The sequence below is a fragment of the Hemitrygon akajei genome, chromosome 31 (assembly GCF_048418815.1).
Source record: "Hemitrygon akajei chromosome 31, sHemAka1.3, whole genome shotgun sequence".
In the NCBI taxonomy this organism is placed as follows: Eukaryota; Metazoa; Chordata; class Chondrichthyes; order Myliobatiformes; family Dasyatidae; genus Hemitrygon; species Hemitrygon akajei.
Window position 1 is genome coordinate 22,192,758 of NC_133154.1, and position 26,375 is coordinate 22,219,132.

The 26,375-nt window shown below is 45.6% G+C and overlaps 1 protein-coding gene across 3 annotated transcripts in view; it reads left to right on the forward strand.

Moving 5' to 3' along the window:
- The window catches only part of LOC140719119 (oxysterols receptor LXR-beta-like), a 95,175-nt gene that overhangs the window by 20,870 nt on the left and 47,930 nt on the right, over window positions 1–26,375 (forward strand). For all 3 annotated transcript variants that reach the window (XM_073033507.1, XM_073033508.1, XM_073033506.1), the window contains 2 exons: window positions 14,879–15,063; window positions 22,515–22,604. In XM_073033507.1, the coding sequence (XP_072889608.1) occupies window positions 22,565–22,604 (40 nt within the window). In that variant the 5' untranslated portion in view covers window positions 14,879–15,063; window positions 22,515–22,564. The remainder of the gene's footprint in view (window positions 1–14,878; window positions 15,064–22,514; window positions 22,605–26,375) is intronic.

Sequence of the window (26,375 nt, forward strand, 5' to 3'; positions counted from 1 at the left end):
AGAAAATCCATTCAAATAAAGCTTTAAATATGGAAGGCAAGCCATCTTCTGGGATGAAACGCTCACCTTCTTCTCTGAACTGTTCTTATTTGGTGTATGAGGTGAGAAGAGAAAAATCCCCTGTTCTTGCTGGTTGTGGAGTCCTGTGCACAAAGCGCCTGACAAGCATTGTGAACAGAAACCATTCATTGTGTAATGCTTGTGAACTCTGCCTGACTTGGACGTCTCAGCACTGGTTTTCAGCAGGCCCGAGTCAAGGAAGGCGAAGAGTCGTCGTGCAACACTCACAAGGTGCTGAAGGAACTTGGCAGGTCAGGCGGCGTCTGTGGAGGGGAAGAAGCAGCTGAAGTTTCAGCGGAGACGCTTCATCAGGACTGGGGAGGGGAGCCAGAGTAAGAAGGTGGGAGGAGTACAAGCTGGCAGGTGAGGGGGAAGCTGGGTGAGTGGGGGGGGGGGGAGAGGAGGAATGAAATAAGTAGCTTGGAGGTGACAGATAGAAGAGGGAAAGGGCTGAAGATGAAGGAATCTGACAGGAGTGGAGAGTGGAGCATAGAAAAGGAAGGGGCAGGGGAACCAGTGGGTGGTGATGGGCAGGTGAGGAGAAGAGAAGGACTGGGAAGGAAACCAGTCCTTAGAATGAAAAAAAAGAAGTGGGAAAGGGGAGGAATAACCAGAAGTTCGAGAAATTTACCCCCATGTCGGGTTGGAGGAATGTGAGGTGTTACTCTTCCAACCTGAGAGTGGCCTCTTCGTAGCAGTAAAGGAGGCCGTGGACTGACAAGTGTTTCTTCTGGTGGTCACAGGCAACTCTCTCCTCCAGACATTACTTAGGTGTCTTGATTAAAGGTAGTTGAAGCCATGCAGGGACGGAGATGGAGCTGATCGAAGAAAGATGTTCTCATTGATGGATTTATCAAGAACCAGAGAGAATGAAGGCGATTGGCTTCTGTCCCCTCCTTTCCAGTCCTGATGCAGGTTCTTGGCTCGAAATGTCGAGTGTTTATTTCTCTCCATAGATGATGCATGAGTTCTTCCAGCATTTTGTGTGCACTGATAAGTCCCTAGCCAGACTGACCTGCACTAATACGCCCTTATAATGACAGTTACCAAATGTAGGAGAGCCAGTGACTCCCTTGCCCATCATGTCAGCGAGTCCGGAGGTCAAGGCAGAAAGGTTGGAGCGGAGGTCAACAGGTCCGGGCCAAGGACTGGAAGTTGGAGGTCCAGAGACACCCTGTACCAGGGTTGGAGGCCTGACGCTGGGTGGGGAGGTTGGGGAAGAAGCTTGTTTACCTGGTATTGTTGCTGTTTGTGCATATCCTTGGGGTGCGTCCTTAGGACAGGGTGTTTCCAGGCCCCCCCATCACCAGTCCTTGGCCCAAGGCCCTCAGACGTCAGGCATCCAACCTCCAGTTTTGAGGCATGTGTGATAGATAAATGAATCGGATCCTGGGGTGATAGTTTGAAAAGAAAACTTCTTGACACATCTAGAGGATAGAATCTGCAGTGGGGAATAGTGAGGGAAAATGGCGGACACAGCCCTCTCCACCACAGGCAAAGCCCTCCCCACCATTGAGCACTCCCACAAGAGAGCAGCATCCATCTTCTAGGATCCCCATCATCCAGGCCATCTTCTCTTCTCGCTGTTGCCTTCAGAAAGAAGGTACAGGATCCCCCACTACCAGGTTCAGGAGTAGTTATTGCCTTTAAACCAACAGGCTGCTGAACCAGTGTGGAGAACTTCAGTCCCCTCAACTCTGGACTGATCCTACAGCCTGTAAACTCACTTTCAAGGACTCTCCGTATTGTTTATTTGTTACAGAGCGGAGGTGGAGCACCTGCGCTCCATCTGCCAAAAGCTGAACTTCCTGGTGGCCAAGCATTTTAATTCTGATTCCCATTGCAGCACATCGGACCATGACCTCCTTGTGCCATGATGAGGCCACCTCTAGGTGGGTGGGCAACACCTTATATTCAGTCTGGGTAGCCTTCAACCTGATGGCATCAATATCGGTTTTTTCTTCCTGTTTAAAAAAAAGTTCTACGCCTTTCCTGATGAAGGGTTTCGGTCCGAAACATCGTCACTACCTTCTCCCATAGATGCTGTCTGGCCTGCTGAGTTCCGCCAGCATTTTGTGTTTTTATTTATTTCCAGCATCTGCAGATTCACTTGTGTCTACCCCTTCCCTCCTCTTCTCATCCCCATTCTGGCCTCTCGCCTCTTCTCACCTACCTATCACCTCTCCCATGTGATCCTCCTGCTTCCCTTTCTCCTATGGTCCATTCTACTCTCCTATCAGATTCCTTCCTCTCCATCTCTTTGCCTTTACCTCCCTCCCAGCTTCACCTATTACCTTCTAGCGTCTTCCTGCCTCTCTCCCCCCCCCGCTTCATTCTGGCGTCTTCCCCCTTCCTCCCTAGTCCTGATGAAGAGTCTCAGCCCTAAACGTTGATTGTTTATTCATTTCCCTAGATGCTGCCTGACCTGTTGAGTTCCTCCAGTGTTTTGTGTGTGTTACTCTGGATTTCCAGCATCTGCAGACTATTTTGTGTTTATGATTCTTATACTTTTATTTGTATTTGCAAAGTTTGTCTTTTCCACGTTGGTTGTTTGCCGGTCTTTGTTGGTGTGTAGTTTCTCATTGGCTCTATTGTTTTTCTGTGCATGTCCTGTGAATGCCTGCAAGAAAATGGAGTAAATGGTGACAAATACATACTTTGATAATAAATTTCCCTTGAGAGGAGGATGAATATCAGGAGAGGGGACTCGCTGGAATGTTCTTGTATCAGTCGATATGCTGACACTGATTCTGCAAACTGAATGACTGTTACCTTTCTGTGGTACTGTGAAGACCGATACCTGCTCACCTTGTGGTGGTATGGTACTGAGCTCACACTGCCTACAGAAGCTCGCCTTCTGGGGTGGTATGGAATGGCTGGAAGTGCTCATGGGGACTCAATACCCCAATCGGGGCTGCTGATGTCACTAACTGGATGACAATTTAAATAATAGCAGACTATGGAATAAGCTCCGCAGAGTTGGGGAGATGGGTTAAAAATCTATTGGATGGAACTGGAATCACAAAGTGAATGGTTACCTTTGCCAGCATTACTTGCTCAGCTCGGGAGATCAGCAATTCCAGAACAGCTTCTACCTCACTATTGAACAGTTCTCTAGTACAATAAGGTGGACTCTTCACCTCACAATCTACATTGTTATGACCTTGCACCTTATGCGTAGCAGTTGGTATAATCCCTTACAGAGCTGGCAAATGGGGGTTTAATTCCTGCTGCTGCCTTTAGGGAGTTTGCACATTCTCCCTGTGACCACTCGGGTGCTCTAGTTTACTCCCATATTTCCAAAGATTTTGAAGAGTAAAGATGAATTGTTACGTGAAATAGGCAGTGACATGTGTCATTTGCATCAAATCAAATCAGTGAGGGTTTTGCTGGGCGGCCCACAAGTGTCACCACACCTCTGCCGCCAACAACTCACTAACCCTACCCGTACATCTGTGGAATGTGGGACGAAACCCACGCCCTCGCGGGGAGAATGTCCAAACTCCGTACAGACAGTGGCGGGAATCGAACCTTGATCTTATAGCCGGTGCTGTCAAGGGTTGCCGAAAACACTATGCCATCATGCCACCCAATGACGTACAGGATGGTAAGTTATTGGCGTGCTGTGGTTGGCACCGGAAACATGGTGACACTTGAGGGGCTGCCCCCAGGACATCCTCGGACTGTGTTGGCTGTTGATGCAAAACAATGGATTTCACTTCAATGCACGCAGAATGCCGGAGGAACTCAGTAGACCAGGCAGCATCTATGGAAAAGAGTACAGTCGACGTTTCGGGCCGAGACCCTGTGCTGTTTTCCATAGTTGCTGCCTGGCCTGCTGAGTTCCTCCAGCAGTTTTTGTGTATTGCTCGGACTTGCAGCGTCTGCGGATTTTCTCTTGTTAATGCATTCCACTTCGTGTTTCTATAAAGCTAGTCTTTCTTCATTGTTGCCCTGCACTGCTGTTATACTTTATTCTGCATTCGGTTATTGTTTTACCTTTTTCTAGCTCGATGAACTGTGTAGTGATCTGATCTGTATGAACAATGTGCAAGAGAGGCTTCTCGCTGTATCTCAGTTCATGTGACAATGATCAACCAAAACCATATATGTCAAACTCAAGGCCCGCGGGCCAAATCCGGCCCGCGGTGGAATTATCTTTGGCCCGCGAGATAATATCTAATTACTATTAAAGCTGGCCCCAGTAATCGAAGCGCCTAAGGCGTATGATATGGCTAATGCTGAGTTTATTCAGGTACCAGGTTTTCAGGGTTTTTAGTGTTTATTCGGCAGTCTTCTTCATAAGAAACGGAATTTGTAAAGTGAAACACTTTGCAGTTATAGCAGAGACTGAGACACATGAGAGCAGGCTGAAAAAACGGAGGCAACGAAAGCTGCGTTCGCACGCGTCCAACTGATCCGGCCCGCATGAAGCTGCATTTCGCTCAATCCGGCCCGTGACCTAAAATGAGTTTGACACCCCTGACCAAAACTATTCCATTTCGCCTATTCAAAAATCACTTTGAAGCCACAAGAGCACAGAAATCCGGCAGAAGTAATTTCACTGAGGTTGCAAGTAAAAGTGATTTTCAGCACAAAAGCAGTATGGTGATATTACAGGCCTAATTCAGCTTCTATGTCTTATGGTCTTGTTACAATTGCATATTTCTGAGCTGGCTTAGCGGTGAAGAGTATCTTTAATTGGAAATGCGTTTTTTAAAAATATATTGAAATGCAGTGCAGAATAGGCCCTTCGAGCCATGCTGCCAGCAGCCCTCGATTTAACCCTAGCCTAATCGCAGGACAATTTACAATGACCAATTAACTTACCAACCGGTACGTCTTTGGACTGTGGGGAAACTGGAGCACCTGGAGGAAACCCACGGTGTCGTGGGGAGAACGTACAAACTCCTTACAGGCAGCAACAGAATGAGCCTGGGTCGCCTGTACTGTGAAGCATTGTGCTAACCACTACGTTACCATGCCGCCCCACGCCCCTAATTTTGAAATTGGGAACATACAATACTGCTTCCTGTCAGAACAGAACTGGGAATTTGAAGTTTGAAATGATCCCTTGGGTAGATATGAGCAACATTGAGCTCCTTGGCTGGATGGAACTCTTGAGACTTACTAGCCTTTTAAATTTCTCCTTTACAAATTTCTCTGTGTCCTCGCCCTCGTCCCTATCTCTGCATTCTTCTCACTCCTATGAGTAACTAATTCCACAACCTATGGACTCCCCAACTACAAACTGTTCCAGCTGCTACCATCTGGGAAATGGTACCACAGCATAAAAGCCAGGACCAACAGGCTCTGGGACAGCTTCTTCCACCAGGCCATGGACTGACTAATTCATGTGGACACAACTGTATTTCTGTGTTATATTGACTATCCTGTTGTACATATTATTTATTATAAATTGCACATTTAGACGGAGACGTAACTAAAATTTTTTACTCCTCATGAATATGAAGGATGTAAGCAAGAAACTCAATTTAATTCAATTCAATTCAGTGCAACTCATATTCACAGTATATTAGGCAGAAAATGGTGTTGGGTAGACTGATGGAACTGAAGGCTGATAAATCCCCAGGGCCTGATGGTCTGCATCCCAGGGTACTTAAGGAGGTGGCTCTAGAAATCATGGACGTATTGGTAATCATTTCCCAATGTTCTGTAGATTCAGGATCAGTTTCTGAGGATTGGAGGATAGCTAATGTTATCCCACTTTTTAAGAAAGGAGGGAGAGAGAAAACAGGGAATTATAGACCAGTTAGCCTGACATCAGTGGTGGGGAAGATGCTGGAGTCAATTATAAAAGATGAAATAGTGGCACACTTGGATAGCAGTAATAGGATCGGTCCCAGTCAGCATGGATTTACGAAGGGGAAATCATGCTTGACTAATCTTCTGGAATTTTTTGAGGGTGTAACTATGAAAATGGACAAGGGAGAGCCAGTGGATGTAGTGTACCTGGACTTTCAGAAAGCCTTTGATAACGTCCCACATAGGAGATTAGTGTGCAAAATTAGAGCACATGGTATTGGGGGTAGGGTACTAACATGGATAGAAAATTGAAACAAAGAGTAGGGATTAACGGGTCCCTTTCAGAATGGCAGTCAGTGACTAGTGAGGTACCACAAGGCTTGGTGCTGGGACTGCAGCTATTTACAATATACATTAATGATTTAGATGAAGGGATTAAAAGTAACATTAGCAAATTTGCAGATGACACAAAGCTGGGTAGCAGTGTGAAATGTGAGGAGGATGTTATGAGAATGCAGGGTGACTTGGACAGGTTGGTGAGTGGGCAGGTGCAGTTTAATGTGGAAAAATGTGAGGTTAACCACTTTGGTGGCAAGAACAGGAAGGCAGATTACTATCTGAATGGTGTCAAATTAGGAAAAGGGGAAGTACAACGAGATCTAGGTGTTCACCAGTCACTGAAAGTAAGCATGCAGGTACAGCAAGTAGTGAAGAAAGCTAATGGCACGTTTGCCTTCATAACAAGGGGAGTTGAATATAGGAGCAAAGAGATCCTTCTGCAGTTGTACAGGGCCCTGGTGAGACCCCACCTGGAGTATTGTGTTCAGTTTCGGTCTCCAAATTTGAAGAAGGACATTCTTGCTATTGAGGGAGTGCAGCGTAGTTTCATGAGGTTGATTCCCGGGATGGAGGGACTGTCATATGTTGAAAGATTGGAGCGACTGGGCTTGTATACACTGGAATTTAGAAGGATGAGAGGGGATCTGATTGAAACCGATGTTGGGGGAGTTCAGAACCAGAGGCCACAGTTTAAGAATAAGGGGTAGACCATTTAGAACATAGCTGAGGAAAAACTTTTTCACCCAGAGAGTTGTGGATCTATGGAATGCTCTGCCTCAGAAGGCAGTGGAGGCCAATTCTCTGGATGCTTTCAAGAAAGAGTTAGATAGAGCTGTTAAAGATAGCAGAGTCAGGGGATATGGGGAGAAGGCAGGAATGTGGTACTGATTGTGGATGATCAGCCATTGAATGGCAGTGCTGGCTCAAAGGGCTGAATGGCCTACTCCTGTACCTATTGTCTATTATTATTTGTGTTTTTTGTATTTGCATGTTGGTTGTTTGCCCATCTTTGTTTGTGTATGATTTTTCATTGATTCTACTGCATTTATTTGTTCTACTGTGAATGCCTGCAAAATGAATCTCAGGGAAGTATATGGTGAGAATCCTGATGAAGGGTCTCGGCGCAAAACATCGACCGTGTATTCACTTCCAAATGTTGAATTGCTCCAGCATTTTGTCTGTGTTGTATGGTGACATGTATGTACTTGGATAATAAAATCTGCAAGGATTAGCACGATGCTTTACAGTACAAGCGACTCGGGTTCAATTCCCACTGCTACCTGTAAGGAGTTTGTACACTCTCCCTGTGACTCTGTGGGTTTCTTCTGGGTGCTCTGGTTTCCTCCCACAGTCCAAAGACGTACCGGTCGGTAAGTTAATTGGCCATTATAAACTGTTCCGTGATTAGGCTAGGGTTAAATTGGGGGTTGCTGGGCAGTGCAACTCGAAGGGCTGCGCTGTGTCTCAATAAATTTTAAAAATACTTTCAATTTTGAACTCTGTGTTCCTCTAAGACTGGCCTTTTGCTTGTCCCCAGATTTAAATGCCCCACTATTAGCTGTCAATAGCAATGCCTCAGGCTCTGAAATCCTGTCCTTAAACGTGAGGAAAATCTGCAAATGCTGGAAATCCAAAACAACACACACAAAAAGCTAGTGGAACTCAGCAGGTGAGGCAGCATCAGTGGAGAAGAATAAACAGTTGTCGTTTCAGGCCGAGACCCTTCATCAGGACTTCTGTCCTGAAACACTTTTCATTCCTCTACTTAAGACGTTCCTTAAAACCTGCCACTTTTCCTTAAAACTCGTGTGGACAATCTTCCTTGAGGATCATCACCTTTCTGTGGTTGAGAGTGCTATGAGTTTCTGAGATCCTGAAAGTGATACTGTCCGGCAGTTAGCTCTTGCTAGGTCACCCATGGTGCTACGGTTAAGGTGGATGTCTGGAAGAAGAGTGCTCCAACCGAGACCTCGACAGTGGAGCTGGCGGAAGCTGACGACACATCACAGTGACGATAGAGGAAGGGCCCCCAGGCATCTTGCACTCCATGTCACTGCTCCCTGACCCCAATTTATTATGGACTGTGTGGTGGCTGCCTGTGCATCAGTTTCCCCACGTTAAACAAAGTCACACGCAGGCGTTCTCCATTAAGGAAATGTTATCAATATCAGCAACTTACTTTGCTTGACTGAGAAGCATTTTGGGGAGTTTTAGAAAAACATAGAAACATAGAAAACCTACAGCACAGTACAGGCCCTTCGGCCCACAAAGCTGTGCCGAGCATGTCCTTACCTGAGAACTACCTAGCCTTACCCATAGCCCTCTATTTTCCTAGGAGTCTCTTAAAAAACCCTATCGTCTCCACCTCTACCGCTGCCGCCAGCAGCCCATTCCACGCACTTCAATCGAGTTTTACTATGTTAAAGCTGTTATATTCTAAACACAAGTGCTCCACAAAGGCACATCCTCTGCTGCCTGAACACGCACAGCTGTGTGGCCAGGTTCTGCTCTCAGTCCATCTACAAGTTTGCAGATGACGCCACCGTATTGGGCCACATACCAAGTAACAATGAGTACAGGAAGGATATAAAAGCCCAGTGTCACACTGTCATGACAGTAACCTTTCCCTCAATGTCAGTCAATAAAAGAGCTGGTCATTGACTTCAGGAAGTGGTAGTGGTGGGGGAGGGGGGGGGGGTGTTGGTGCACATGATCTTGTCTACATCAACGGGTGTTGAGGCTGAGGGTTACACGTCGCTAATAGCTTGTCCTCGTTTAATTATGTGGATGCCAAGATGAAGAAAACTCTGCAAAGCCTCTATTCCTCATGAGGCTGAAGAAATCTGTCATGTCTCCGTCAACCCATACCGATTTTCATCAACGTGCCCGATCTGGAAAGCATCCTATTTGAATGCGCCACGGTATGGCAGCTGTTCTGCCGGTGGACACAACTTCGCACCAGCCTCCCTCCCGTGGACTCGGTCAGCACTTTTTCAGTAAAGCAGCCAGCGTAATCAAAGACCCCACCCACCCCAGACATTCTCTCTGTGCCCCCCCCCTTCCTGTCCTCCAAAAGCGTGAAATCCTGTAGCACAAGGCTGAAGGACAGCTTCTCTCTCGTTGTCTAACACTATTGGAAAGGTCCCCGAGAGCAGTCAAATGGACTCTTGACCTTACTGCCTATCTCATTCCTGACATTGTCTACCTGCACTAGCTGTGATGTTTAGCTGTTACACTTTATTCTGCATTCTGTTGTTGTTTTATTGGTAATGGTATGAAAAGCTTGTTGTGCATACTGTTCATACAGATCAAATCATTATACAGTGCATCGAGGTAGAATGAGGTAAAACAATAGCAATGTAGAACAAAATGTTAAGAGAACTGAAAACGTATAGTTCAGGTACACGATCGTAATGAGGTAGACTGTGAGGCTGAGAGTTTGTTTATCACGTAAACGATTCATTCAGAGTCTGATAACAGTGGGATAGAAGATGTCCTTGAGCATGGTGGGACGTGCTTTCAGGCTTTTGTATCTTCTGCCCAGTGGGAGAGAGAATGTCTGGGGTGGGTAGGGTTAAGATTGTGCTGGCTGCTTTGCTGAGGCAGTGTACAGTACAGACAGAGTCCATGGAGGCAAGGCTGGTTCCTGTGATGTGCTGTGTTGTGTCCACGACTCTCACAGACTGGTTTAATATCACCGGCATGGATTGTGAAATTTGTTGCCCTTGAGGCAGCAGTTCATTGCAATACATAATAATAGAAAAAAACTGAATTACAGTAAATAATACATATATAGTTAAATAAATAGTGCAAAAATAGAAATAAAAAAAGTAGTGAGGTAGTGTTCGTGTGTTCAATGTCCATTCAGAGATCACGTGGCAGAGGGGAAGAAGCTGTTCCTGAATTGTTGTGTGCGCGCCTTCAGGCTTCTGTACCTCCTTCCTGACGGTAACAACAGAACAACACATGACCTGAGTGACGGGCGTCCTTCATGATGGATGCTGACTTTTTTGAGGCATCAGTCCTTGAAGATGTCCTGTTTACTAGTGCCCATGATGGAGCTGACTAAGTTTACAACTCTTTGCAGCTTATTTTGATTCTGTACAGCAGCTCTCCCCCACCCCCACCCCCCCGATACCAGATGGTGGTGTAGCCAGTTAGAATGCTCTCCGCGGTACGTCTGTAGAAGTTTTCGAGTATCTTCGGTGACATACCAAAACTCCTCAAACTCCGAATGAAGTATAGCCGCTGCCTTGCCTTCTTTATAGCTGCATCAATATGTTGGGCCCGGGTCAGATCCTGAGAGATATTGACACCCGGGAGCTTGAAATTGCTCTCTCTCCGCTTCTGATCCCTCTGAGGTCTGGTCTGTGCAGTTTCTTGCGGTCACTCATGAGGAGAGCAGTTGATGGAATGCTTGCTATTACTAGCTCAGTTCATTGTGCAGTGAATCAATCTGAATAAACAGTAGGCAAGACAAGCTTTTTACTCTACTTTGGTACACGTGTCTATAATGATCCAATACCAATTCTATAATGAAAGCAAGTTGTTATTATGAAGCTTAACAGAAGAAGGAACCCCCCCCCCCCCCCACTCCCCCACCCTACTTTCTCAGTCTGTCTCCTTGCTCTCTTGCTTACTTCATGTGGTCACTCCTTGGGATGATTCACTGTAAAATGGAATGATAATCGAGGGAGCGATGTCCAGGCGGGGAGCTGAGGGTGAGGAGGGAAGCAGTTACACAGGGTGAGAGCAAGGAAGAGGAGTTTCAGAAAGAGGCAGCACAGAGAGAGGCCCTTCGTCGCATTGTCCAAGCTGGCCATCAATGTAAGTCAGGGTCAAGTTCAGGTTTCTGGGTGAGGTGACATCTCATCTGTGACTCTGACATCTGTTGAGTCCGGTGCTCCCAATGTGGCCTCCTCTACACTGGTGAGACCCGTCCTAAATTGGGGGGCAGCTTTGTTGAGCACCTCCGCACCATCCGCCACAAGTGGGACTTCCCGGTGGCTAAGCATTTTAATTCCCATTCCCATTCCTGTTCTGACATGTCGGTCCACAGCCTCCTCTTGTGCTATGACGAGGCCACCCTCAGAGTGGGGGGGGTAACAGTATATTGTGTCTGGGCACCTGATGGCATGAATATTGATTTTTTTTTCCTTCTGGTAAACAAATTCTTCCTCCTTCCTTCTCCCCCCATCTGTTCCCCACTCTGACATTTTACTTCTTTTCACCTGCCTATTACTTCCTCCTGGGTCCCTTCCTCCTTCACTTTCTCTTAAGGTCCACTCTCTTCTCCTAATAGATCCCTTCTTCTCCAGCCCTTGACCTTTCCCACCCACCTAGCTTCACCTATCACTTTCCAACTAGCCTCCTTCCCCTCTCCCCACCCCCACCTTTTATTTCTGTTGTCTTCCCCCTTCTTTCTCAGTCCTGAAGAAGAGTCTCTGCCCAAAACATGGACTACCTATTAATTTCTATACATGGTGCCTGACCTGTTGAGTTTCTCCAGCATTTGGTGTGTGCTTACTGTCATTCGACCGTATACGTGTATACGACCAAATGAAACAACATTCCTCCTGGGCAAGATGCACAATACAAGTATCTTACTCACAACACATGAAGTAATATTACCACAAGTAATAAAATATATTCCGGAAGATTGACATTTAGCATAAGGTGCATTTATGACAAGTTTAAAAAGCAAACAATATAACACTACTGGCGCTTCATAAGCAATGAGGCCTGGGTTGTGGCAGAGGGTACAAAGTAAATTTATTTTCATATATGCCACTATATTCTATCCTGAGATTCATTTTCTTGCAGGCATTCACAGTAGAACAAAGAAATTCAACAGAATCAATGAAAAAACACTGCATTGATTCTATTGTGTTTCTTTGTTCTACCGTCAACCACATGCTTAGACCAATCCTACAATAATCCCATGTATCATTGTCCTCACATGCTCAATAACTCTTCCAAGGTGCCACCACTCATCTACACACAGGAGCGGGGGCAACTTACGGTGGCCGATTCACCCACCAACCTGAATTTCCCTGGGACGTCTGAGGAAATCGGAGCACGCCACGTAGCTGGCCCCTGGAGCTCAGGATTCAGTCTCTTGGTGGTTGTGGTACGTTGGTGACACTTGCGGGCTGCTGCCGGCACATCCTTGGGTTGTGCTGGTTCTCATTCAGTGTATGCTTGGATGCACACGTGGCTGAGGAATCTGAATCAGATACTGTGAGACAGCAGCCGTACTTATTGTGCAGCCCCTGAGTTTGACAGTGATGTCTTGCGTGGTTGATTAGTTCACTATAATCATGTTTGGAATGATCAGAAGAAAGCTCATTTAGATTTGCGGAACGCACACAGAATGCTGGAGGAGCTCAGCTGGGTAGGCAGCATAAACAGCCGAGACCCTTCATCAGCGCTGGAAAAGAAGGGTGAGACCAGGCAAGGGGGAGCGTTGATGGGTTAGGGAGTATGGATAAAGTGAGAAGCTGGGAGGAGATAGGTGGAAGAGGGAAAGAACTGGAGAAGATGAATTTGGTAGGAGATGTTGGATCTGGATGCTTTTGCGATCCAAAGGTTCTTTGGAAGACAAGATTGAGGCTAAAACTTCCAGTGATAACAATTAATCTATAAAAAAGCTAGATTCAAGTCGTGTGACTCCAGCTACTAGAACTAAGAAGGTTCTAGTAGAATATAGAAGTAACTGTACCTTAATTACTGAAAAAATTTTTACTGAACCATTACATCTATGTGGGTAAAATACAATCTCAAATAGGAAAGTGAGACTACAAGAAAAATAGTAATTCTATAGCCAAATCCAACAGAGGACAGTGGACCACGGGAGAAAGAGAAGGAGGAGGGACTGGAGAGGGAGGTGTTGGGCTGATGGGGAGAAGGAGAGAGAGGGAAGCCAGAAAAGGGAATGGCAAAGCAAGGAGAAGGGAAGATGAGTCCAGAAATGAGAGAAATCAATGTTCAGTTGCCTGGTTCCGCCTTTGTGGGGTCTTGCGCAAGTGATACATTAGAGGAGGTTCTGAGAGCTGATATCTGGGAATTTTAGATTACATCTGTTCTGAAAATGCTCCAGTCTGGTATTGCCTGCAGTTTTGTTTTGAGGTTTACAACAAATGGTTTTTTCTGAAGAGAGAAGAAGCACTTTCTCAGTTACTGAGCAAAATAGAGTGGAGAAACAGTCCCCTCAGCTGACCACAATGCCCCGTCCAAGCCAATCCCATTTGCCAGTGTTAGGCCCTAAACTTCTAAAACTTTTCCAATCCAAGTTCACCACCTAGGAGGCAAAAGTATAATCAAAGGGTGAGTAAGTGATTCTCACTGTAGTTCTTACCTGAGTGTTTGTTTTCAGCCTTTGGGTTTAATCGACATGGTTTGTGGATTGGACTCTGTAGTTCACGTTATAACATGGCTCTGGTTTCTGGTTTCTCGTCCTAATTTTTTGTTGCTATTTGGTGTGATTTTGATCAGAGCAGCCTGTAGATAATGAGTGTCACGGTGCCAGATTGAACTGAACTGAATACGCCTGGACTCTTTCGAGGACTTTTCTAGGCTGGTGTTTTATATTCTGCGTATTTTGCTCTCCTTCTTGTCATTTGCATGATTTTTTTTAAATACATACGTTGGACGGAGGGTTAATGCATTTCTTTGAACAGTTTCCATAGTTTTCCTTGTTTAGTGGCCGTCCATGGGAAGGCGAATCTCAGAGATGTATATTGCATCCATACTTTGATAAAAGATGTACTTTGAATCTTGGAAATGAATTCTGATCAGACGTCACTTTGGGCAACCTTTGTCCTCTTCTCTTTCCTACACAATTGGGTTATTCCCTGAGTTTCCAACTACAAAGGAAAAAAAACCTGTTTACTTGTTTTATTACTGTCACGTGTACAAGGTACAGTGAAACACTTTGTCCAACATCTCACACATACAGATCATTTCATTACAACAGTGCATTGAGGTAATACAAAACAAAATATTATGTAGAATAAAGTGTTACGGAGAAAGTATAGTGCAGGCAGACAATAAGGCATAAAGACCATGACATGGTGGATTAGAAGAGAAAGAGGCCTCTTATAATTTTAGGGGACTGTTCAACAGTGGGCTAGAAGCTGGCCCTGAGCCTGATCGTACATGATTTCAGACTTTTGTCAGTCATTGAAAACTGAGGTGCGAAGGATCTCCTCACAAAGGTCTTAGAAGCCAGATCTTTGTGGGTCTTTAAAGAAGGAATTGATTAACTCTTGGAAGATTGGGGAATTGAGGACAATGAGGAACTCTACACACAAGGAGTTGAATTGGGAGAGGAGTATAAATTCCCTGGGGGAGTCATTGGGCATTTAAGTTTCCCCTGGTGGGAGAGTCTCAAACCAGGGGATGTATTTACAAGGTAAGGAAGTGGTCATTTAAACGCTATTAAGGTAAGGAGGTATGTGGGAACTTCTCACAGAGGGTGGCAAACCTCTGGAATCCTCAGTTCCAGAGGACTGTGTGGCCCAGATCTCTGGGCCAGTTGTAAAGGAGATGGGAAAGAGCGAGGAATTGTGGAGATGGGCAGCTGGCAAAGAAGAGGAGTTGAGACTTGGGGTAAATCAGCAGCCGTCATCTTGAGTGACAGGACAGGCTAGAAGGGCTAAGTGGCCAACTCTTGGTCCTATTTACTTACATTTTCACGAACATTTGGTTTCAGGGTGGACAGCAAACCTTCTCTGTGATACGGACACACCTAGCTTTTTGCTCTCCGATTCTTTGGTGAGAAGAAGAACAAGGTGGGAGTAAGAACGCAGAGGTCTTTGCCCAGCTGGACTGAGCGGAGCAGGAACAATGAGGCCCTGAGGCCAGGCAGCCCAGAGGTGGCCACAAGCGTTAATGCAGGTAAGCTACACGGTAGCCTGCGTATGACTGGTTCTAGGAAGATCACAAGGCAAGGCTAGGATTTTAAAAACGTATAGTGAAATGTATAGTGAATGCATTAATGATCAACAATCCGAGGATGTACTAGGACAGCCTGCAAATGGTGCCATGCTTCCAGTGCCAACGTAGTGTGCCCACAACTTACTAACCGTAACCTGAATGTCTTTGGAACGTGAGAGGAAACCCATAGGGTGAATGTGCAAACTCCCTACGAGAGCAGTGGGAATTAAAGACCATAAGAGATAGGAGCAGAATTAGTCAATTTGGCCCATTGAGTCTGCTCTGCCATTCCATCATGGCTGATTTATTATCCTTCTCAACCCCATTCTCCTGCTTTCTCTCCTTAAACTTTGACACCTTTACTAATCAAGAACCTATCATCTTCTGCTTTAAATACACCCAATGACTTGCCCCCCCCCCCCCCCACAGCCGTCTGTGGCAAAGAATTCCACAGATTCACCATCCTCTGGCTAAAGAAATTCCTCTTCATCTGTGTTCTAAAGGGTTGTCCTTCTATTCTGAGGTCCTCTCGTCCTAGACTCTCCCCCACTATAGGAAACATCCTCTCCACATCCACTCTTTCTAAGCCTTTCAATACTCAATACTCAGTAGGTTTCAGTGAAATTCCCGCCCCCTCATTCTTCCAAACTCCAGCAAGTACAATCTCAGAGCCATCAAAAGTTCCTCATGCATTAACCTTCTCACTGCTGGAATCATTCTTGTGAACCTCCTCTGGATCCCCTCCAGTGCTTTGAGGTATGCCTACTTTGAAAAAGTATTCCTCCAGCAGTCCAGATGAAGAGTATCAACCCCATATTTTCCTCCACAGATGCTGCTTGACACGTAACCCCCCCCCCCCCCCCCCCACCTCATGTTCTCCCAGCAGCTTTTTATTTGCTTGGTTCACTCAGTTGAACTGTTGACTTCTGAACGCAAGCCACTTCGGAGGGGCCTGTGCTCTGACTTGGGTTTGAGATTCTGAGTAGAAAGAAGGAGCTTTTGCATTTGGAATGTTGCCACTGTTTGGTTATATCTGTTTTGCTAATCCCATTGACTGTATCCAGCGTTTGAGGGTATGTGTTGGAGTCTTGCCTCTCTGTGGTGGGACAGAAGGGAGGACTCAAGGTTAGTATACCTTTGTTTAAACACAAGAGATTCTGCAGATGCTGCAACTCCAAAGCAACATATACAAAACACTGGAGAAACTCAGCAGGTCAGGCAGCATCCATGGCACAAACAAGGCATCGATATTTTGGGCTGAGACCCTCCATCAGGACTGGAAAGGAAGGAATAAGATGTCAGAATGTAAAGGTGAGGTGAGGGAAAGGAGGATAGCTGGATGGTGATAGGTGAAGCCAGGTAGGTAGAAAAGGTAAAGTGCTGGAGAGGAAGGAGTCTGATAGGAGAGGAGAATAGACCATGGGAAAAAGGGAAGGAGGAGAGGCACCTGGGAGAGGTGATAGGCAGCAAGCAGTGAAAAAGAAGCCAGACTAGGGAATAGAGGGGAAGATGAGGGAATCTTTTTTTAACCAGAAGGAGAAATTGATATTCATGTCATCAGGTTGGAGGCTACCCAGAAGGAATATAAGGTGTGGCTAGCGGGAAGTTCCGCTTCTGGTGGATGGAGCAGTGGTGTTTGACGAAGCGGTCCTCCATCTCATCAATGTAGAAGAGGCCACATCGGGAGCACCAGATACAATAGACGATCCCAGCAGATTCATGAGTGAAGTGTTGCCTCACCTGGAAGGACTGTTTGGGGCCCTAAATGGAGGTGCAGGGGCAGGTGTAGCACTTTGATAGAGTAGACAGACAGGGCGGAAATGGCTAGTTTGAGGGGCCATAGCTTTAAGGTATTGAAGGAAAGTATTGGGGGGCAGAATATAAAATAATACAGTTTTTTTACAGAGATTGGTGGGTTGTGGAACGTGCTTCTTGGGGTGGTGGTGGAGACAGGTAGATTAGGGGCATTTAAGAGAATCTTCGATAGGCACATGGATGAAAGGAAAATGGAGGTTTATGAATGACGGAAGCACTAGATGGATCTTGGCCAATATAATGGGCTGAATGGCCTCTACTAGGCTGTACTGATCTGTGTTCTAAATTATTCCATCCTGCCACCCCGCTTCTCTTTTTCCATTCTCCATTCTATTTAGTCTCTCACGCCTTCTCTTCCCACCTGACCATCATCTCCCTCTGGTTCTCTTCCTCCTTCCCTTTCCTCCATGGTCTACTGCCCTCTATTAGTTTCCTCCTTCACCCATTTACTACTTCCACCTAACACTTCCCAGTTTCTTACTTGATCCCCCTGTTGCCCTGCAGCAAGCTCCCCCTCTCCACACAGCTGATGAACCTAAAGGAACGGCAGAGATTGGTACAGTTTGGCATCAGCAGCATTGCAGGAGTTGCCAATCAGAGTTGAACTGAACAAAGGACTGCCTTAGGGACTCCAGCTCCGGATATTTCCCCAGGGTTTTCTCCCAAAGCCTTCCCCATGAGTGGGTATAACCACAAGGTAGCGGAGGTTTGAGATCAGAGTTTTCCTCAATAGACACTAGGTGCAGGAGTAGGCCATTTGGCCCTTCGAGCCAGCACCACCATTCAATGTGATCATGGTTGATCATCCACAGTCAGTACCCCGTTCCTGCCTTCTCCCCATATCCCTTGACTCTGCTATCTTTAAGAGCTCTATCTAACTCTTTCTTGAAAACATCCAGAGAATTGGCCTCCACTGCCTTCTGAGGCAGAGCATTCCATAGATCCACAACTCTCTGGGTGAAAAAGTTTTTCCTCAACTCCGTTCTAAATGGCCTGCCCCTTAGTCTTAAACTGTGGCCTCTGATTCTGGACTCTCCCAACTTCGGGAACATGTTTCCTGCCTCTAGTGTGTCCAATCCCTTAATAATCTTATATGTTTCAATCAGATCCACTCTCATTCCTTCTAAATTCCAGTGCATACAAGCCCAGTCGCTCCAATCTTTCAACATATGACAGTCCCGCCATCCCGGGAATCAACCTCGTGAACCTACGCTGCGCTCCCTCAATAGCAAGAATGTCCTTCCTCAAATTTGGAGACCAAAACTGAAAACTCCTCCTACATGAGCTGCCAACCACGGCTGGTGAGCCCCATCTGTAAAAAGCGACTGGTGTCAATAACTCGCCTTTGCCCCTTCTCCTGTCAGTAGAAACGGTTCCGCTGGGCTTAGTAGCTAAGCCACATGTGAAGGGCAGGAGCTGGACTTGGTTGTCAGAGGCTATTTGAGATCCACAACACTGGGAGCATTTATTCCCACTCCCACCCCTGACTATAACAGCCTTAAGGAACAACTGAAGGCAATACTCCACTTACACCTACTCCACTTACACTTGCACTCCACTTACTCCACTTACACTTACACAAGTCACTTCTGGCTGTTCCACCTGTCGCTGCTCTATAACAGGAATTAATACACTGTTTCAGGAAGGAATTAAAATCAGCCCAAGCTTCTCGCTTTGATGACTCAGGGCCTTTACCTGCTGGAGTTAAGAATAAGGAGAGGGGGGATCAAATTGAAACATACTTGATATTGATAGGCCTAGATAGAGTGGACATGGAGAGGATGTTTCCAATAGCCTGAGAGTCTAGGACCAGAAAACAGACTTCAGAATAGAAGGTCGTCCGTTTAGAACAGAGATGAGGAGGAATTTCTTTAGCCAAAGGGTGGTGAATCTCTGTAATTTATTGCCACAGATGGCTGTGGAGGCCAAGTCACTGGGTATATGTAAAGTGGAGGTGGGTAGATACTCAGTGTTAAAGGGCATTGAAGGTTATGGGGTGTAGGCAGGAGAATGGGATTGAGAGAGAAAATAAATCAGCAATGATCAATTAGTGGAGCAGAATTGATGGCCCAAAGGCCTACCTAATTCTGTTTGTATGTCTTATGGTCTTTGACCACTCTGCAACCCCAACCTGATGTGTCTGTGGGGGGGGGGGGGGTGTGTTTTTTTGAGGGGGACTGATGATGTTGAAACAGTGGGAATCATAAATTAGGATTGTTGAGTATCAAACAGACTTCTGAAGGAACTCAGCATCTGTTAGTGGCAGGGGGTGCGAAGGGGAAGAAATGATCAGCATATCAAGGGTCTCAGTCTGAAATGTCAACTGTTTGTTCGTTTCCATGGATGCTGTGTGACCTGCTGTGTTCCTCCAGCATTTTGTGTGTGTTGCTCTGGACTTGCAGCAACTGCAGAATCTCTTGCGTTTATCAGGTTGAAATGGCTGGATCCAGATTGTGACGGGGTCCTCTCCACTTCTGTAACCTGCAAGATCATGAAAAGCCGGGTGCCACCCAGAGCAAAGTTGTTCTCTCACTTTGGTGAAGAGGCCATTCAGTGCATCAACAATGTCAGCTTCACGACAAGCAATCCCATTTCCTATCTCCCTGCAACGTATTCTCTCCCTCTCCTCGATTTTCTGTCATCTACCAACACCTATCGGTAATTACCTTCAGCTAGCTCATTTACTGGGCCAGCTGGTGGTGGTGTGGCATCAGCACTGGACTTCAAGGCAAACGGTCCTGAGTTCCAACCCGAGTCCCAACCTGGGCAGCAGCAGTATCAAAAGAATGGCCTAGCAACCTACTTCCATAACTTGCCATGAAAATCCCATGGACCTTATGGTCCGGACTCGACTTAACGACTGAACAACAACAACAGCTCATTTACCAGGATGTCTTTGTGAAACAAGTTTCAGGACACGTGCCAGTGATATTAAACATGATTCTGATTCTAATTTCTACGGAAGCCTCTTGGAGAGGCTTGAAAAATGGAGGGTTATGGTCCGTGTAGTAGGGAAGGGTTTTAGCTTGATGGTGGAGTAGGTTTAAAAAGTCAGAACACCATCATGGGTAGAAGGTCCCATGCTGTACTGTTCAATGCTCTTACTGAGGTGTATAAAATCACAGGGAAATTAGATTGGGTCAATGCACACAGTCTTTTCCCCAGGAATTGGGGAATCAAGAACTAGAAGCAGCATTTTAAGAGATTTAATGGGAATATAGAACGAGCTGCCAAAGGAAGTGGTTGAGCCAGGTACATTAACTACATTTAAAAGGCACTTGGACAGGTACAGAGATAGGAAAGTTTAAAGGGATGTAAGCCACACACAAGCAATTGGGACTGGCTCAGATAGGAGTCTTGGTCAGCAAGGACCAGTTGGGCCGAAGGGCCTTTTCCATACTGTATAACTCCATGAATGAATCTGTGAAAACCCAAAATGAGAGCCCTTCCCCTCTGGGTTGGAATTTGAACTCCAGTTAAACTTCACACAGGCAGCACCTGAAGTCAGGGTTGGACCCAAGGCCCTGGAGTTGTGGGGCTACAGCTTGTGTGTTGTGGCACTGTGCTGCCTGGGAATGTTGACTGATTTGTTTCTGCTGTCAGCACCCAATCCTGCCATGACCAGCACTCTCTGGCTGCAGTGCGGATCATCCACACAAGGCCCACACGTGACTGAACAGCCCCTCTCAATCCCATCACAAGGGCAGCAGCAGTTACCACCTTTCCACTCTACCCTGTCTGGATGTTACATGTTCATTCCTTTTATCACTGCTGGGTCTGAATCCTGGAATACCCAACCCAACCCAACTGTACTAGGAGAACCTTCGCAGACCACAGCAGTTCAACATCACCTTCTCACTGGCCAAGTCAATGACTATGTTTAAAGCTGAGGCTGATAGGTTCTTGATTAGTAAGACCACCAAAGGTTATGGAGAGAAGGTAGGAGAATGAGGGATAATAAATCAGCCATGATTAAATAGTGGACAAAACTCAATAGGCGGAATGGCCCAAATCTCTCCTATGTCTTATGGTGTCAAGGGCCTGAATCTAGGACTGTTTCCCATATCTCACCAATTTTTATCGAAGTACCATTGAGAGCATTCTATCTGCATACATCAGGGCTTAGTACAGCAACTGCTCTGCCCAAAACTGCAAGAAACTGGGGAGAGTTGTGGATGCAGCTCAGCACGTACCAGAGACCTGTCTCCACTCTGTGGACTCTGCCTAAACTTCTCGCTGCCTCATTAAGCAGCCAAAATAATCAAAGACTCCACCCACCCCGAACATCCTCTCTTGCCCCCTTTCCCATCAGACAGAAGATACAAAAGCCTGAAAGCGTGTCCCACCAGGCTCAAAGACAGTTTTATCCCACTATTATCAGACTCTTGAATGGTTCTGTTATACAATAGGGTGGACTCTTGGCTTCACAATCTATCTCATTATGATCTTGCACTGCACTTTTTCGGTAGATTTTACACTTTATTCTGCAGTGTTTTGTTTTACTTTGTTCTGGCTCCATATTCACTGATCTGACCTGTGTGAGCAATATGCAAGACAAGCTTTGTACATGTGACAATAATAAACCAATAGCAATAAGACAATAACAGAGTGCGGAATGACAGCTGGTGGTGCAGTGGCATTCGCTCCGGTCTTCAAGGCAAGCGGTCCTGGCTTCGAATCCGCCCAGCTCCTTGCGCGCTTTCCACCTGTGCTGGATCGAGCATCGAGCCAGCAACTCGGCCTCATAAAAGTCAGACAAATGCTAAAGAAGTGGCAAGGTTGCCACCCGACGTGCCACAATGTGTGGAGAGCGTCAACAAAGAATGTGGATTAAAGTGTCACAGCTAGACATCACCTTAATGTCTACTTGCCCTTGACTTCCGCTTGATTTTTCACCTTACTGTTTACCTGCGCGGCACTTTCTCTGTAACTGGAACACTTAATTCTGCATTCTGTTGTTGTTTTGCCTTGTGCTCCCTCAAAACACTGTTGTAACGATATAATCTCTCTGGATGGCATACAAAACAAAGCTTTTCACTGTTCCTCAGCACATGTGAGAAAAATAAACTGGTTTTCCAATATCTGCGTCCATTAGAGTCGGATTCAGGTATATCATTATTGGCATAATGTGGTGAAATTTGTTGCTTTGTGGCAGCGGTACATTGCAATGCATTAAAAATTATAAATTACCATAAGAAATATATATATGTATATAGTATCATTTGTTCGTTATGTACCATGTTGCATGATGTAGGCGATCACGGTCTTTCTATGACCATGATTGTTCTTGGCAAAATTTTTTACAGAAGTGGTTTGCCATTGCCTTCTTCTGGGCAGTGTCTTTACAAGACGGGTGACCCCAGTCATTATCAATACTCTTCAGAGACTGTTTGCCTGGTGTCAGTGGTCGCATAACCAGGATTGTAATGTGCACCAGCAAGGAGCACCCCGCCACCCAAATGGTGATATATAGTATGTAAAATTTATATTAAATAAGTAGTACAAAATAAAACTAAAAGCTGGTCGTTTCCAGAAAAGGCATTAAGTGTAGAATTTATGGTCAGACTAACTATTGATAACTTTGTTTTCTTTCCTAGTTTCCGCCTTGGTTTGTATTTACACAATGCAGTGGTGCACGTGATGGAAGATGTCCTTCTCGGCTGTGAATGGCTTGGACGCTGGCCATGGTAGGCTCATTTATAAGGTCCCAGAGCATAGAAAGAGGATATTCAGCCCACTGGGTCTGTGGCGGCTCTTTGAGAGAACTCTTCCATTAATCCCTCTCATTATTTCTCCTCTGAATTAGATCCAGTTCCTCTTTGAAAGTTACAGGGGAATTTTTTACATCTGCATTTCAGAAAGTGAAGTTGTTTATTTTTTACAGAGCGTTGACCACGCTGTCAGGGATAGTGGTAGTTGCAGATACACTAGGGACATTTAAGAGACTCTTAGGAACATAGATGAAAGAAAAATGGAGGGTTATACGAGAGATTATTAAAGTTACAGGGGAATCTTTTACATCTGCTTTTCAGAAGGTTAAATTTTAGAATCACACAGCACAGAACAGGCCGTTTGTGCTAATCATGATGCCTCTCTATGCTTTCATGGAGTCAAACAGTGTGAAAACAGGCCATTCGGTCCAACTTGTTCATGCCAGCCAATGGGCACCCTTCAATACTAACTGCATCGGCCAGCATTTGATCCACAGCAACCCATGCGTAAGAGGTTCAAGGGTTCATTTAGATAATTCAGTACTGTTGGTGACCCCAGCCCTGACCACTGTCCCAGGCAGTGAGTTTCAGGTACTCACCCTCTGGTTGAAGAAGGTGACCTTCAGGTCCCCTCTGAACACTTTCCCCTTGCCATGATCTATGTTGTCCAATTTTATCTACCTCTGATATGGGGGAGAATTTCTTGTCAGCTGCCTATTTATTACTCCTCATAATTTTAAATACCTCACATGTTTATTTAGAGATGAAGCGCAGCAACAAGTCTTTCTAGCCTAATAATGGCTGTGCCGCCCAGGTGACTAATTAAACTGTTCGCCCGTAGATCTTTAGAATGTGAGGCGCCCGGAGGAGACCCACGGAGAACGTGCAAACTCCTTATAGACGGGGACGGGAATTGAACCCAGGTCGCTGGCGCTGTAGTAGCGTTCTGTTAACTGCGATGCTGCTGTGCTGCCCGTCTCTTGTAAAGGGAGACTCCGCTAGCTGTCCTCCTGTCATCTGGGACCTCACTCGTGTCCAGCGAAGGCTTAGAAATCTTAGCTAGAGCCCCAGCAAACTCTTCCCTTGTCTCCTGCAGTTACCTGGGAGAAATCTCATCTACCGTTATCTACCATTAAGCCTAATAAGACATTGATTATGCCCCAGTTTATTTCTGGAAGCGTGCACCAAACAGTTTCACTGCATTTCCTGACTACCGAGTCTTTCTCTTGCAAATACTGATGAGTGATTGCTGCATTACTTCCTTTCAAGTCAAGTATCATGTTCTCCAAAGGGTTGTTTGTTGGCGGATCCTCTGGTGGCTGTTCAGGCCGATCCGGGATCCACATAATTGCGGATGTTAGGGTGCATTCCCTTCATGGAGAATCCCTGTGTGTGTTACTTTGTTGAACCTGGGGAGGCTGATGCACGGGCAGCCACTGCAGAGTCCTCGACAGGTCAGTGTCAGGGTCCGGTGGTAGGGCGTGCAAGATGACTGGAGATCCTTTGTATAAAAAGTATTTGGTTAGAACGGCATCTACACCTTCTGGCTCTGTTGCCCCTATGTGTTCTGATACTCCCTGGTTATTCTTTTGCCCTCATACTTGGAGAAAACTTCAGAATTATCTTAATCCTGTCTGCTTGTCATTTTTAATGACCCATTAGCCTCCTGAATTTCCGTTTTAAGTGCCTCCCAGGGGGTTTTATGCTCTTGACGTGCCTCCGGCAGAATTAGTTCCCTATACCTGTTATGTGCTTCCTTTTTCCTCTTTATTCAAACCTCGACGTCAAATCCATGGTTTCCTGTAATTGTTGCCCCAGGGCTTTATCTTCACCAGAACATGTCGACCCTGAACCCTTGTTACTTCTCCTGACTCCTGTCTGCTTCCCATGGTGCAGACAGGAGTCATAGAGCATTACAGCATAGAAGCCAGCCCTTTGGCCTATCTAGTCTCTGCTGAACTGTTAATATCCCTAGTCCCATCGACCTGCACTTGAACCATAGCCCTCCCATCTACATAATCTATCCCAACTTCTCTTAATTGTTGCAGTCGAACCCACATCCACCAGTTCTGCTGGTAGCTGGTTTCACACTCTCACCATCCTCTGAGTGAAGAAGCTCCCCTTAAATATTTTGCCTTTCGCTCTTAACCTACGACCTCTAGTTCTTGTCTCACCCAACCTCAGTGGAAAAATCCTCCTTTCCTTTATCCATTCTATACCCCTCATAATTTTGTAAGCCTCTACAAAATATCCCCTCATTCTCCTTCGTTCAGTGAATAAAGTGCTAACGTAGTCAACCTTTTCCCCCATAACTCAGGCCTTCAAGTCTCGGTAACATCCTTGTAAATTTTCTCTGCATTTCATTCTTATGTAGGTAGATAACCAGAACTGCATACAAAATTCCAAATTTGGCCTTCCCAATGTCTTATACAACTTCAAGATAACATACCATCTTCTGTACTCAGTGCTTGGATTTATGAAGGCCAATGTCCCAAAACCTCTCCTTACGACCCTGTCTACCTGTGACGCCACTTTCAAGGAATTATGGATCTGCATTCCCAGATGCCTCTGTTATACCACGCTCCACAGAAGGAGACTTACTGAAAAGTAGATATTCCCAATCCCTCTTTGCCAGTTCCTCCCTTTATAAAATTGGTCTTGCCCCAATTTAAGAGCTTAAGTACTTGTCCATGCTTGTCCTGTTTCACGATGACCACTTAGGCATCATGTTATGAGTTATGATCACTATCTCCAAAATGCTTCCCTATTGGCACTTCTTCACTTGATTAGCTACATTTCATGATAAAAAGTCCAGTAATGCTCCCTTCCTTGATGCTTCGTTTACATACTGCAACAAAATTTTCTCCTTGATACATTAAAAAAAATTGCACTGCACCACCACAAAATAACAGATTTCATGACATACAGTTGGCCCTCCTTATGCGCGGATTCAACCAACTGCAGATCGGGAAAACTCGGAAGTTCTCTCTCCAGCACTTGTTGTTTGAGTATGTACAGACTATATTTTCTTGTCATTATTCCCTAAACAATACAATATAACAACTGTTCACATAGCATTTACATTGTATTAGGTATTATAAGTAATCAAGAAATGACTTAAAAGTACAGGCAGTCCCCGGGTTATGAATGAGTTCCATTCCTGAGTCCGTCTTTAAGTTGGATTTGAAGTTGGAACAGGTACATCTGGTGTTATGTAGCCTCAGTTAGTAAAACGTTTGTCTTAGTATATAGTATATCTTTTACCTTTCTATGCATATAAAACACTTAAGAAACATATGTATTTCAATAATTAAACCACTGCGTTGTTTAGTAATAATTGTAGCTTTCATCGGGGCGGGGCCTTTCAAATGCTCCATTAAAATTGTTCCGATCCTTGACCGACTGTAGCCTAACGCTTTTCCAATGACCAATGGCGTTTCACCTCTTCCCGATCGCTTTATTACTTCCACTTTATTTTCAATCGTGGTTGTGATTATTTTCGTGAGCAGAGCCACTGTGGATTCAGAGCTGCGCCAGGTCCTAAGGTCCACCGCACTAATACATGTTAAATAAGGTCCGGTGTTTCGCTGGGTCCTAAAGACCACCGCATTGAGACAGGTTAAATAAGGGACTTGAGCATCCGTGATTTTTGGTATCCGTGGGTGGGTCTGGGAACCAATCCCCCGCGGTTAAGGAGGGCCGTCTATACATCAGTGATAATAAACCTAGTTTTGAGATTTTTCTCTC